Source organism: Hippocampus zosterae, chromosome 7, assembly GCF_025434085.1.
Source record: "Hippocampus zosterae strain Florida chromosome 7, ASM2543408v3, whole genome shotgun sequence".
Taxonomy (NCBI): domain Eukaryota; kingdom Metazoa; phylum Chordata; class Actinopteri; order Syngnathiformes; family Syngnathidae; genus Hippocampus; species Hippocampus zosterae.
This window is the reverse complement of record NC_067457.1, coordinates 24,791,667-24,806,541: the sequence shown is the minus strand read 5'-3', so window position 1 is coordinate 24,806,541 and position 14,875 is coordinate 24,791,667. Positions and strand designations below refer to the sequence as shown.

General features: G+C 46.4%; 2 protein-coding genes across 2 annotated transcripts; both read right to left on the bottom strand.

The window, feature by feature from the left end:
* Positions 1-70: 70 nt before the first annotated feature.
* Positions 71-9,268, bottom strand: tent4a (terminal nucleotidyltransferase 4A). The gene is made up of 13 exons (XM_052069918.1): positions 7,896-9,268; positions 6,599-6,722; positions 6,004-6,050; positions 5,764-5,884; positions 5,291-5,398; positions 4,930-5,058; positions 4,653-4,860; positions 4,452-4,578; positions 4,264-4,367; positions 3,595-3,758; positions 2,914-3,072; positions 2,635-2,796; positions 71-2,364 (listed from the first exon to the last, which is right to left on the bottom strand). Exons 1-13 carry the CDS (start codon positions 8,636-8,638, stop codon positions 2,203-2,205), a joined length of 2,358 nt encoding a protein of 785 aa, XP_051925878.1. The 5' UTR covers positions 8,639-9,268; the 3' UTR covers positions 71-2,202.
* A 264-nt stretch (positions 9,269-9,532) lies between these two features.
* srd5a1 (steroid-5-alpha-reductase, alpha polypeptide 1 (3-oxo-5 alpha-steroid delta 4-dehydrogenase alpha 1)) lies at positions 9,533-12,135 on the bottom strand. Its single transcript, XM_052071877.1, has 5 exons — positions 11,723-12,135; positions 11,157-11,323; positions 10,535-10,636; positions 10,227-10,377; positions 9,533-10,146 (listed from the first exon to the last, which is right to left on the bottom strand). Exons 1-5 carry the CDS (start codon positions 12,028-12,030, stop codon positions 10,080-10,082), a joined length of 795 nt encoding a protein of 264 aa, XP_051927837.1. The 5' UTR covers positions 12,031-12,135; the 3' UTR covers positions 9,533-10,079.
* Positions 12,136-14,875: the final 2,740 nt, after the last annotated feature.

The following is a 14,875-nucleotide window of genomic DNA, read 5'->3' as shown; positions in this document are numbered from 1 at the left end:
GCTGAAAGCTGATCTGTGTGTTAACATGCTTTATACTACATCATCAGAAGAAAAAGGTAGAGAGCATATGGCGATTTTAAGATGTTTATTTAAAAAATAAAATAGAAAAACATACGTAAAAACGTCCAGAAAAAAACAGCCCCGAAACAAAAGCTGGCTGTGTGGTTTCTGGCTCACAATAAATCGGGGGGTTATGTTGCACCTTCATGTACATTGTAAGGGCCTTTATGTGCCCCATCTAGTGGTCGACAGTAGTTGCTTCACTTCAGAACTCTTAAAATTGAAGCAAGGAGTGAACACGGACACAAGAGAAGATACTGCATGAAGACATTTGGCGACTCTGACCCAGTCCAACAAACTGCCCAGTGCTTATTTCCTGGGCCCGACCCATTATGTCAGCTGATATTAAAATAATAAATATTTTGCCCTTGAAACACCGATATAATTTTATAGTTGGTACAGGCGAGAAGTAAGGGAAAAGCATGGAAGACAGCATGATATTTTGTGTGAATTACATCCTTCTCCGACCTGACATTTTATATGAATTATAAATATGTTTTTGTGACTCATCGCTTTGTAGTTGTAAGTGTTAAGGGACCAACATTTATATTATGTATTATTCTATGAAATGAATGAATGAGTAAAATAATACATATTTATTTATTACATAATTGGACGATTAATCCAATTTTTTTTTTGTCCTGCCAAAGACAGAAAATTGGCACTGGCGATTTCATTGTTGCTTCTTCATAAAAGCAGATGTGGTTTAAAAAAAAGTATTTGAGAACTTTATAGAATTACGGGGCTTGTAATGGAATGCAATCATCAAAGATTTTTAAAAAACGGCGGCCGAGCACCATTCATCTGGGGGTCAAATGGGGGCTCGGGCGGGCAGTTGTGAGCGGTGGGTGAGAGTTGCCGGGCGCTTTCGCCCGTGGAGAAAAGCAAGAAAAAGAGAAACATTGAAATCGCGTAAGGGCAGTGAACATCAACATCGTGTAAAAAGAGCAATGACGCTGCACGCACAGAGGGCAAGTCGCTCTCTGGGCGCAGACCGTCTTGACTCCAAAACCGTCTGGAGATGTTCAACGAGGACTTAAACTATGTCACACGGGCACGCACTGAACAGACTCGGAGCCCAAATGCGGATGATAAAATTCCCCTACTCCTTACATTTGGCGGATATGTGTACAAAACTAGAATTTTGGGACATCTCGGGAGTTTCATATTAATATAAGAGTCGGGGGAGGGGGGGGGGGGGGAAGATGTGGTTCACCAACAAACGCATTCACACGAATATAAATGAACTTCTGCCCAGTCTATTTGAGCCTTGTCGGAAAAACAACAACCCTCGATTGCACAAAACGAGACGTGATAATTGGAGTAACCCATTTGCATAGAAAGAAAGAACGCGGGTGAGCGTTGGTAGTGATGATGGCGAGTCACAGCTGTTTGCGCCGTCCTCTCTGTGAGTGTGCGTGAAGACCCACACCCACACCCACATCACAAACAATTAGGGGAAGTACCTGGCGATCAGATATACACAAAAATCCTGAATGGAATCAAAATATAATTCCTTTTAAACTCTGGTCCTTGCATCAGGTGGCATTATTATTATTTTTTTTTTGGGAAGCCCCTTATCGCTAAGCACGTTCTGGTGCTAGCCACAGTCACTCTCACAAGTTGCTCTCCATCTTTCTAACCAATTTTGACAATTCCCCCAAATTGGAAAAAAAAACAGTAAAGAAAGGGGAAGAAGGCAGTGACGGAAAAAAGAGTCCACGAAAAAGACGATAAGACAATCTTGAGGTTGCGAAAGCCGAAACACAATGAGATCCTCTCAGTGAGATCTGATCGCAGGGTGTAATTTTCCTGCCACTCGCCTCCGGAATGAGAGAGAGAAGTTCTTCGAGGAGCAACAGACTCACCTCGTTTCGGTGGGGAAAACGTGAGGCTTACTGAGATAAGAGGAGGGGGCTCTTGGACCTGGGCTCCTTCTCACCAGAAATACCTCAAAAGGTTCTGTAAACAGAATGTAAAAAACTCTACAAAAATAAACTGTATTAAAAAAAATGCCTTTGACATATACGCACAAAATTAAATAAGCAATTAAGATGCAAAAAGAAAAAAAATATTGCACAAAACTGGTCTTTGCGAGGGATTGGGGGGGCTGGAGGGGGGGGGGGGGGTCACGACCGGCCTCTATCTGCTGTGGCCGACCGGTAGGCTGTCCCTCTTCCGGCATCGCCGAGTGCGCCGGTGGCGCTGTGCGTGCGAGTGAGCGTGTCCTCCGCGCGAGATGGCAACCACGTTGGTGATGAGCGGCGGGTTGTGCAAGACCTTCATGTTGAATTTGACGGCGTTCTGAGGACGACAGACATTTTTGAAGTGACGTCAATTATGCACAGATTTTCACGAGTCACTCATAGCCTTAAGAAAGAAATACTTGCTTATCTTCTGAGACCCGAAACCTATCGCTCGTGTAATGTCCCTGACATGCAGGAAAAAAACTCTGAATGCCCTAAAGAATGTTTTTTTTTTTTTTAAAAAACACTAGAGTGCAAATAAGGACACTCGAAGTGGGGTCAGAAAGAACAAGCTGGAGAAAACGGTTGTGTGTGTGCAGATGCCTACCTTATGCGCATGGCTGCAGTGGGGGCCGGGCAGGGGCTGGGGACTGGAAGCGGCGGGGGCGTGGGCCGGGGGGTGCATGTGGTAGAAGGCGGGGAGACGGGCGTCGATGCACAGCTGTCTGCCGGCTATGCGGTGAATCGTGACGGGGAGAGAGGCGTGAGCCTGGCAAAGAAGAAGATCATTCAAAAGGACTCGCTAGCTTCCGTAACGCAACAAACGGCACAGTATTATTATTATTATTATTATTTATTTTCTTTTATTTTTTTGCTGCATGTCTACCTGTGAGCCAGGAGGCAAGACCAGATGGTGCCCTGCCATTGCCGGTTTGGCGGCGGCCATGGTGAATCCCCGCGGAAAAGCCAGGCCCAGCCGTGGGAATGACGCGTAGGCCGGCAGAGGGGGCGGATGCGCGGGACAGGGCGGCGCCGAATCCGAGTCCTGAAGAATGGGCACAAAAACGAGGAGTTCAAGTGGATGAAGGGTTGAGCGGGGGGGGGGCAAAGTGAAGCAGTTGAGCACGAAAGACGGCACTCGGTACTTTTTTCTTCCGGATGTACTTGACATTTAAAACAGAGCGATCGTTGTTGTCGTCGGGTGAGGTTTTTGGCATGACGGCCGGAGAAATGTCGACAACTTTCCCGCGTTATTTCCGGTATTCGTCCAGGCATTCGCCACGCAGATGGAGATGCTCTGAGACGCGCGCGACCAGCTGCTGTCTCTCGCCTCTTTTGGAACAAGCGCGGAGCACCCGGTGGGGATTCCTCCAGAAAAGCCAAGAATTGGCTCCAGAATTGGGGGGGGGGGGCAATCAGAACTAACTGTCGTCCACCGGAGAGCGACATGAAAGGTGTGGAGGGGTAGCGCTCGGCACCTTAGCTCATTCAGTAGCAGCCAATTCTAGACCAAGTCTGAAAAGACGTTTAAAAACGTCTTTGGGAGTGAACGAGTCAAGTCACTCACATTGTCTGATCCAGAGAGCGAAGAAGAGACCGAGGAGGCGGACGAGTGCCGCTGCGGACTGGAGATGGACATCGGCGAGTCGGCGCTCTGGGGGGACGCCGAGTCCCTCTGCGGTTCCTCGGACCCGACGCCGGGGTCACAAAGCGGCGCCTTGGGAGTCGGCGCTAGAGAGATGCGGAGTGAAGGAACGTGAGTAGCGCGGACTCAATTTTTGTTCACAGCTTTGCCATGTCAAAATTTGGGCCCTTTAAGTCTAGACGTGGCTGAATTTAGAGTTAGATTTCCGAAAGTAAGACTTTTTCAAAGGCGTAGTTACGTAACATTGATGCAAATTCTGCGAACCCATCTATGGTGTTCTCCAGTACGTTCGCGTTAAGCTAGCAGACTTTTGTTAAGCGATTATTATACATCTTATTTGGAGAAGCGTCGATGCTTCTTTTTCATTCCCTCCTCATGCTGAAAATAAGTCTCCGATGATTTTTTTTTGGGGGGGGGGGGGGCACAGCGAAAAGGCACTACGGACCAGAATCCTATAAAACCTGTTTTGATACGTTGTGTGGGAGGGAGAAAACCACTCCAACATCTCCCCCCCCCCCCCCTCCCCTCGGTGACAAACAAAAGTTTTGCTGCACCACAAATGGGCCGAAAGGCAGATCTGAAGAATGATACCTGTGTCGTCCGCTCGAGGCACATCCCTGCCCCCCCACTTTTTGATGACGCACTCTCTGTAGTCGATCACTTCCTGGGTCAACCGGATTATTCTTCCTAAGGTGCTGCAAAGAGGAACGGGAGAAGAGTTTCAGTGGAGTCCCAGCGCGACGGACCGCGAGACCGTTCCGGGCGCCGAGGCTTCCGACCTTTCGGAGTCTTTGTTGGGATACGATCGGGCCAGCGGCGACACGGCGTGGCTGAGGACAGTGTAGGCGTAGTCGAACACCTGCTTGACGTGCATGACGCCGTAGGAACCCCTGCCCACGTCGTTGCCTGCGCGGGAAATTGGAACGCGACGCAATGTTGTATTTGCGGCGGTTTTAGTCCAGCGAGTCTCGTGTACGTACCCGGAAGCAACGGATCTTCGATGCAAAGCATGGACGGCCCGTAACCCGCCGTCACGGCCAGGTTGTCTTTGGCAATGTACGCGCCTCCGTTTCGGATGCGAATGCCCGTTTTCAAGTAGTTGAAATGGCGACCGTACAACTCAAAAAACTCGATCAGCAGGATGCCCAAGTTCTCGCTGGGGTTCCTGGCATCGATGCGAGGATGAAGCTGAGGAAAAAAGGCCGGTGCTGTTTACAGTGCCGAAACCATTTGGAGTCCAAGCTCGCCTACGAGTACCTGCAGGAAGCTGATGACCATGAGGATGAGGGAGTAGGAGCTTATTCCGCCCGTGAAGACTTCATTCAGGTCTCTCTGCAGCAGGAACTGCTTCAGCACAAAGATCAGGTAAGGCAGCATCGGGTACTTCTGAAAGCGGACACGGGGAAATACACCAGTGTGGGGAATATGGTCCGATTGTCATCACGGCGAATTGTTTGGGCAAAATACGACGGACTGGGCTATGGTGTTAATGATCCAGGGTCCGACATCAACGGTGGCTCGATGGCCCTTGGCTGACATAATTATGTCATGCAAATTTACTGCAAAAATGAAAGGAAAGGCGCCCGTCTGCTCAGTAAATGAGGTGAGCGCATCTCACCTGAAGACAATCTTTAATGAAGCCCGCCGCCTTGACGCCAGACTCGACGTTGAAGCTGATGTCTACCTTCACCTCGGTCTCCTGGTCTGTAAGCTTGATGATTGGCACCTGGAAGGGACCGCGCGGTGGCAGGCGAAAATTATCCCTCAAATCCCCTCAAAGAGATAAAGGAGGGATGGAGACAAAGCTTTAGATTTCTGCCTGACCACTTATAGTCCCAAAAAGACCCCCCTCCCCCATAATAAGGAGTGCCAAGTTGTGATTTGGCAGAGCTTCTTCCACGTCCCCACACCGTTTCTCATTAAAAGGAGGCTCTTGTGCTTCTGCGATGTGAAAATGTTTGAAAAGAGCAGCCACTCATTTGGTTACGTGACTCCGGTTTGAATCACATCAGCACACCGGGGGGGGGGGGGGGGGGGGCTCGCGTGATTGGTTGCTTCCAAATGTGAAGCCTAGCAAGGCCGAATACTCACCGTAGCTTTGTCCAGCACTTTGATGGAGAAGGACTCGGCAACGTTGTGCTTGCGAAGAGCCTGCTCCAAGTCTTGCAGCGGGGGGCGCTCCCACTTTCCAAACACCACCAAGTCAATGTCACTAAGGTGGATGGATTTGGGGGGTTGGGGGGGGGGGGGGTCACATTCCAAGTCAAAACAACGCATGGAAAAAGGGTTGAGAATGCCTCATTGACAGATTCATGTGCAAGTCTCTCTTGCCTCGTTGGAAGGTACAGTCCTGTGCTGAAGCTGCCAAATATTTGGACCTACAAATGCAGAAACACAATTGGGGGGGGGGGTTTAAAATGAAAGTTCTCCCCAGTTCTGTTGCCGCCCGTTGACAGACAGCCCATGTAAGTGGACCCATCAATCTATCCTCCACAGAAAGAAAAAAACTGGTCTTGCATCGCTATTGCATAACAACCCCATATGCGGCGATAATTTACAGTCCATAATATCCATCTGAAATGTCCACACTCTGCGGGGACAACGCGTTTCCGGATTCCACTTGGGAGCTGGCCGACTGCGCCAAGTGGAGAGCGCCGCCAAGCCAAGCAAACAATGGCGAGGAGAGAAATGGCTGCATTTCAGCGCCGCGAGAACCACCTCTCCGAAAGGGGGGAGGCTGAGTGGATGGGAAATACGACGAGACGGTAACGGCAAAAAAGACAAGAGCACGATGGATGACGAGGGTGCAAATCAGACCACCGGTAAGGAGCTCTGCCTGACAGGAGGACACTTATGTCAACGAACGAAATAGCGTGACTTGTTTGGATTTCTTTTAAACAAAACTCGACGGGGAATTGTAACTTACATCTGTAATGGGCCACAGCTCCTTGATGACCCTCTCTATCCGGCTCACCACCTCTTTCCTCATTGCGGCCTCCTCGGGCCGTGGAGACAAGAAGTTGTAGAAGTCCATCACCTCCTCGTGGAGTCTGAGCAAAAAAATAAAATTAAATAAATAAAAAGCATTTATTTACCGTTTGTGCCGACACACACAACTGCACCATAGTGGTGGAATTTGCCTCTTTGTGGATTTTTGCATTACGCGGTAGCATGAATCCTTCTCATCAGATTTCCTTTCTGCCCGCGTGACAGCTGATTTGTTCTGAATATTGACCGGCATCATCACACAACGGATGGCGGTCGCCTTTGGAGGGTGGCGCGGCGCAACGAGAAGATTTCTTAGTGAGCAGTCAAATGGCCGAGGAACAGTGGGGGGGCTCTGTTTCCACCCCATTGCTCGCTCATTTTTTTTTTTCTTTTCTAAGAATGCATGCCATGGTGTCAGTGTGAAATACAGAACAGGGGGACTGTCACAATCAATTACGAAAGCCCTGCAGGACATTCAGTCGGCTCATGTGCCCGCGCCTTGGTGAAAACATTCTGTTAGCCAGACAGACAGTCATCCACAGATACCAGTGTTCGGACAGAGGAGCGTACGTCAAATATCTTCACCTTACATTTGCAGTTACCACACAGATGTAACGTCCAAAAGTCTACATTTGTCTTCATCTCATATTTGCTCGTCGTCTGTAACCAAGCACGCCTTTTAACTCGTATTTGAACCGAGACGCCACAAAACTCACGTGCCTTGTGTAACAGGCCAGATTTATTCATGTGGCTCAGGACTATTTGAAAGACACACAGTTGGATGTTAAGATGTCAGTAATGACAAGTTGTTCCTCAAAACCTGGCTATATTTTCATGAAATGTAGGCCACGGTTACGAAATGTATGTTTTTGAACAAAACGTGGTAAAAAAGAAAGCATTTGTATCATAGCGGGCGGGCCTACTTGGTCCGTGTGAGAAAACAAATTGCGTCGTTTAACTCCGGAGTCTATAACTACCAACTATTGACTTGAACTTGTGATTCAAGTAAGACGCGAACATTATACTGTCATATCAAAACTGTTTGTTTTAGAGGGTGAGAGAGAGCTTTTAAACTCCAATATGTCACCGTTCCCGCAACTAGCTTAAGCCACCGATGAGAGTCAGCGAAACGCCCGCGCAACTCTCGCTTCGTACGGGCCTATTCGAAGCGGAGAAGCAGCACACCTGGCCAAGTACGGAACGTCAACTAAAACCCAAACCAGTGTTTAATTTACCCGAGAACTCCCGGGTTATACTTTCTCGTCTTCCAGGGCGTCCAAGTGCTCGCGTCGTTGCCATTAGTACAATTTGAAAGCAAGTAATTGATCCCGTAAGTGCTGGCCTTATTGTCACTTTTTGTCCGGTCGGGGTGAAGATGATGGTGGTGATGGCGATGAGGGTGAGAGTGGTTCCCAGGTAAGGAAGGAGCCACCTGCTGATTTTGAGCGCACAACTGATGAAAATTGAGCATGTGACGCCTGTGATGGAGGAGCCGTCGGTGGTACTGGTTGTTGTCCGTGCTGTCACCCAGCGCGTAAAGCAGGCCGACGTTTTTGTTCCCGGTCGTGGTTCTTTCCGGCAGGCAGCAGGAGGGGGGACTGTCCGCCGTGCGGGATTCCAGAGAGGACGACCCGGCCTTCGGGGATATTGCCATGCCTTCACCCGCGTCGGATTCAGGGCCGAAAAAGTTGGAGAGGGCCATGCCCAGGGAGGTTATCGCGGCGTCGTTCACACAATTCGAGCCGCCGCCGTTCATGATGCCGCGATGGCCGCAGTCTCCGCCGCCGCCGCTGCCCGGGCTCTTGTTCGACACCACGGCATTTTTCAACACGTCCAGCGCGACGTAGTTGACACACTGGTTGAGGGCGTGCTGAGCGGAGAGCGTCCGTACTCCCTGAGACGTTTCCCAAACGTGCATCCATAAGGCGTTCGCCGGTCCTTTCTGTTCGGGCTGAATCCAAGCTACCCTCGGATCCATTCAACTTGGTTCTCCGGTGACTCCCCCCTCCCCGCCCCCTCCCTTATTGGGTAGAACGCCAGCGAGCCCGTCGTGATGCCGCGTGCCGAGATATGTCCCTATGCCGTCTCAGGGAGCTAGGAAATTACGCGTGAACGCTCGGTATGAACATGTGTAAAGTCGCTCCCACTACGCCGCCGTATAGGTGAAACCGCCGGCTGATTTCGTTTGGGATTCAATATGGCGTATTCTCTTTCAAACCTTCACGCATGCGCCTGGTGGCCGATCCTGATTCAACGACCACTGCGCCCACTCCTTTGGAAGCCCTCGCGAGGCCAACCGAGTTACTGCATCCAAATTTGACGATTACATAAAAAAATAAAATAAAATAATCTATTAAAACGTTTTGTTTCCACATCCGCTTTAAGAATACTATTCCAAATAGCATTGACTGTAAACATTTTAAAAATGACAAAAAATGGACCTATAGGTCTTTCGCAGGACAGTGACAATATGTATATTTGATAATTGTTTATTCCTTTGATCTTTTTCTATTCACACTTTATCATTAGTTTGAAATTATTTCATGTATTTTTGAAAAATAAATGCACAACGTATCATCAACATACAGTATTTGTTTTTATTAATTAGACACTAACATTTTAACAATGTTAAAAACGTGTGCGTGTGCTTGCTGTTGCTCAAGGCGGTGGCTTGAAGTATTTGCCCTCTGTTGACCTGAGTAAAAATTTGCAGGGGGGGGGGGATGCGAATGGGTGCTTGCTGCGGGCACACAGTGGACGCTCAATTTACACTTCACTCAGTCCTGCCGCAGCCTAAAAGGTCACTTGTACGTTTTCATCGAAATGAAAAGAGCAACTCCGGTTGTGCTTTTTTCCAGCATAAGTCTCCACCTTTTCTCTTGTAATCCGACACAATTTATTGTCATTTATGAACATGTTGCACAATCCCTTAACTCTGCAGCGGCCTCTCATAAAACATCCACGATTGCCAGTGCCAACTTCGACGCCGTTCATTTCAGGCGCGGCTGAGTGATTGAGAGCGACGCCCCCCCCTGCCCCCTGTTCAGGCTCCGTTTGTGGCATGGAATCCAAGAACAGACGGGCCTGCTATGGTTACAGGCCTGAGGTGCGCTTAGGTTTCTTTTTTTTTTTACGCTCACACAGAGATGAGGTCAGAAGGGGGGAGGGGGGGTAGATGTCTTGAGATGAATTAAAGGTTACTGACTCATCGCATCCAGTCCAGTGGCTGTTCAATGGCAAGGCTGGCTTGGCAAGCTGCTTGGCCATTTATTTAAGTTGACGTGAGTTTCAAAACATGTTAAAGCTGTTAAAAGTGCTTCCCCTTACCAATACGATCGCTCTGTATTGCAGATTTTTACCGATAGCAGGTGGGTCAACGTTAAAAAAAAAAAAAGTGCTTCACTATATTTGTGATTATCCTAAACCACAAAAGGTAGCAATGCCTTCCTTGTTTTGGGGTAGTCCTCAAATTTAGCAAGGTACCATCTGGAAAGAGCAAACATAAGAGTTGTTCTATTAATAGTGTCTGAGCGCAACGGACGGACCAAGCATGTTTGTGTTCTTACTTGTGGTGGGCAAAACCTCTGCTGCTAAGGACCACTGTGGTGAAGATGGCGAAGGCCGCGCTGTGAACAGATTGGCCCGCCAGAGCGAAGCCCGTCCATTCGGTTATCTCCCCAAAATAGTTGGCTGCGGATACATACTCGAACATTCCACCTGTGTGGGAGGGGGGAGGAGGGAAGGGGGGAAAAGATGATATGCAAATGAGCACAAAATGTCTGTTTTGTATATAATAAAGATTTATTATAATAAATAAAGAGGCTTTCATAGTAACAGATGTATGCTGGTCATCGCGTGCCAAAGGGCATTTTACCTCTGGGGATCTTATATCCGCTCTCTCCAGGACCCCTCAGATTTCTCAGGATGTGGTCCGAGTGCAAATTTATTAGCCAGCCAAACAGCCACAGCAGAGAACCTGTAACAAACCAACCGAGAGCTCCTTTAGGTCAGCGGGGCCCATTACGTCGATCCTGATACGTGTGCGCATGCGGAGTCAATGTTTATTGATGATATTGATGACAACAAGCAAGCAAACCTGCTTAATGAATCAATATGAACTGCACATAAACAACCACAATAACATAACATAATAACATAGCTGTCAGGCTATAGAATAAAAAATAATCATAATAATAATAGTAATTAAATGTTAAGGAAAATTGTAAATAGTACTGCGATTTATCCATTTTGTGTTCATATTGCATTTAATTGAAAGATGTTTGTTTTTTTCTCTTTCTTCTTTCTACATACATTCTTGCTGCTGGAGGCTGTAAATTTCCCCAGTGTTGGACAAATAAAGGATATCTTATCTTACCTTATCTTATAAACTGTAAAATGAATACCTCTCAGAGTGCCAATCACAATTTACCATTAGAATTATTTTATATACAGCTCTTTCAATTCTGCCCTCAACCACAAATTTAGCACATACGTACCTGCGATGAAGCATGGATTCGTCACCCAGTCTGCAGGATACTCTGCATAGTGGCTCAGATATCTGATCTGCATGAAACCATTGTATGTGCAGAAAATAACAGCCAGGAAAAAGGGGAGAAATGGTGTCGGTTTTCCTTCCCTGATTAAAAATGGGTAAATCAATGCTCTGGAACAGAAAAAAAAAATGTGGTCAAATTGACAGTCAGTGTCAAAGTAACACTGACACTCTACACTTAGATATGGAGCTGTGCTGGAGAATGTGCTGCTGCACAAGTTATTCTTGTCGAAGTAACTTGTGTATCGTTTTTCACAGACGATACATAAACACTTGGCCGTAAATGGCACCAACGCAATATTTTAATAGACATGATTTCAACACAAAAATGCAAATAGGTGAGTTTCTCAGTGAGTCTGCAGCTTCATTCTAAAAAAATCCACAAACAAGTGAATTCACGAATGCAAATGCTTATATGTGGGGGTCTCTGTACGTTTTCCACTTGTAGTTAAATTGAGGAGCTCACGATGGTGTGTAGAAGTGTCCAAACATTAGCGAGAATTGACTTACCTCTGAGTATAGTGGCACAAAAACATTGCAATGAGCAACTGATTGGCAAGCAGGGACCTTTTCTCCGAGGATGTCCACACTAACAGATACACGGGCACCAGGAACGCGGGCAGCTCCTGGATAAACCAGGCCAGCTTCACATTTATCAGGAATCCATATTTGCTCGAACTGTACCGTCCGTAAGACGCGTTCACGAACAGTAGGCACACGAACGTGCACGCTGCCATTAAAATCATGAAGTAAGCCATGCAGTCCAAAACGTACTGCTCTTCCTCCGGGGAGGAAAATAGAGCCGAAATGTTGTCCATTCTGGCGGTGTGTTGGGGAGGTGGGAAAGTAGAAAAACGAGTAAGAAAACGTTATGTTTATGTTGTACGAAGAGCGAGACCGAACAATTCATTCACTGACACACGAGAAAGAATGTATAGCAGCAGGGGGGTGGCTGCTATACATTCAACCAATGAAATCGATGAACCAATACGGTTTCCGATTCGTCAGCCAATCAAATTGCGCGGTGTTGCATCGGCCTGATTTGACGCGCTGAAGAGATTTTGTGTGAAATTTCCGTAACGCACAGCACTGCATCACTTTCATAAAAACGCTAATGTGCAATTATGGGAGCCACGCACACGGGCTGCTTTGTGGCTGACAAACGATATCGATTGTCGATGTACCATTGTGATTGGCCGACGAGGCCAAAAAGGTTTACGTAAACCATCCTCCACTGCCCATGCGCACACCAGCTCGTCTTTTAAAAGCCTATGGGGACAAAATAGTTAATAATTACTCTACATGGAAATAATTTAAAAAAACTGTGCGTCTTCGGCGATCTTTGGGAATAGGAGGGAGTGTGCTTAAATAAATTCGCGTGTAGATACAACTGGAGTCGCCATAAACCAGAGAAAGTCCACTGTGGGCCTGGTTCCGTCTGTAACAACATTGCCATCTGGTGGCCGACTGAAGTCAAGGCACCCGGCCTAAACAAGCAAACGGATTCAAAGAAATATAAGCGTTTTGTTCATTTATGCCACTATAATTAAATATTGTAGACGTAGTAATGAATAATATCAGCCCGAGCAGGAGAAGTTGAATACACAAAGCAGCAAGCAGGTATTTTTTTTTAACATCTTTATTCTTTTTCGCAGGATGCTCACTGAATATCTTCAGATCATACCATACTTTCATTTTAATTTCCCCCCATTTGTTTGTTTCATGTTCATGTTTGTGTGTCATGTTGAGTTTCTCGTCGCTCATTCAAACCGTCGGTTAAGTCGAGTCAAGTCACAGTTTCCAAAGATAGGAGCAAATGGCAAGATAACACGTACGCAAACAAAAAGGTAAAGAGAAAATAAATACATTTAAAAAGAAATGAGAAGGACCAGAGCGGACAAGACGAGGACTGGTCAGTGATGTCGCATTTGTGAAAAGTTGGAGACAAACATTGTAAACAAGTCAAGCAAAGAATAACATGACAAGCTATTGGACATTTGATACGGATGGCGACACATTTCCAGGACGGAAGACATTAAACGTCAGATGTCGGATTCCATCTGGAAAATGATTTCCTGATTACTAGGCAGCTTTTTCTTTCCAAACACAATTATCCAAAAATATATCTTTGATTATCCCTCTCAGGAGAATGTTGAAAAAGGCTTCCGGCCGCCTATTCTGTGCCCATTTTTCCTACCACATACTCCACATGAGGCTCTTTTGTCCACTTCTCAGAAGTGAGTAGAATTGCATGTGAATCCCGGTCAATGTATCAAAACATATATAAAATTAATACCTTTTTTTTCCACACAGGGGTGGGGAACCATTCAGGTTGTATGTATTTGAATCCATATGATGCACCCATGGAACAAAATATTATATAGCACGTTTTGGTGCCCTTCCTAGGTTCCCTAACCCTGTTTGCATGCAAATCACCTTTAAATCTCAATGACAGATTTTTCTAAGCGTAGGAAAAAAAAAAAAAAGTCTGAGAGGAAGCAACGGTTGCCTTCAGAGCGCCTGATTTATTTTGGGACATTTATTGCAGTCTCGCGGTTTGGTGTTCACTTGATCAATCGCCTCCCTTGACAGTGATTGGGAATCCCATCAATGATAATTTTGAACGGAAACATCACAGCCTTCGTAAACAAAGGTCAGTGCCCGAAATTCTCCGATGGACACCATACATTACTCTACAAATAGCCACTTGAAGGCGATTTTCCGCAGCTTGAATAAACGTAGAGCAAAACCCGTTCGTAGACTAATAAGGGGGCAGAGTAGAAGTGCATCAAGACCACATACAGACACATCTAAATCAGGCGCCCACAGAAAAGAAAGCCACCTCATTTTTTTCCTTTTTTTTTTTTTAAACAAATGGCAAAATAACTTAAAAAAGGTAAGGAAAATAATAGAGCAGCAATGTTTTTTTTGCACAGTATGTGTGCACATTCAAGTAAATAAAAGATATATATATAAGAAAAAGTCATCTAGAGGTTAAAGATTGTTGTCGGATTGGCACTTTTGTGAGTCTGAGTGCAGGATTACGGAATTCATCTTCCTGTTTTTTTTTTTTCCTTTTCAAAGACTCGATACCCTACAACACACGATTGCAATGTAGAGGATAGATCTTGATGCTCAATGAGTGATGTGCTTTCATCTCCTACTTTCCAGGGTGATTATTTTTATTTAGGGCACAAAGTTTCCCACTCCTGTTGTACAGTATATAAATATTATTATTCTATACATTTTTTTTTAAGAGCACACATGCTCTGTGGAGAGCATGTCAAGTAGAGTGCGATTGAGTGGTGCTGTTGTCAATGAAAAGACAAATCACGAGCATAGGGAGAGTCATCCTGGTCTGTCCACAGAACACACGTGCTGACTCTGTCACCGGGACTCTGGCGGGGGGGAAGGAAGTCAAGAGTCGAGCGAGCTCTCTTCTACACACAGTGCCGCTGCTCAGTCAAAACATCACACGATCCTAATGAGACTTCTACGCCATGCAAGCCTACACGCTGGACCACCCGAGTCAGCATTTACACCGCTCATTTAAACCATCCAAACGTCACAGTGGCTAAATGAAAAGTTTTCATATGTCCTTTTGTATCTTGCGGTATTATCGGTGTTAAATGTTTGAAGAATTAAGTCAGAATATTTCAATAA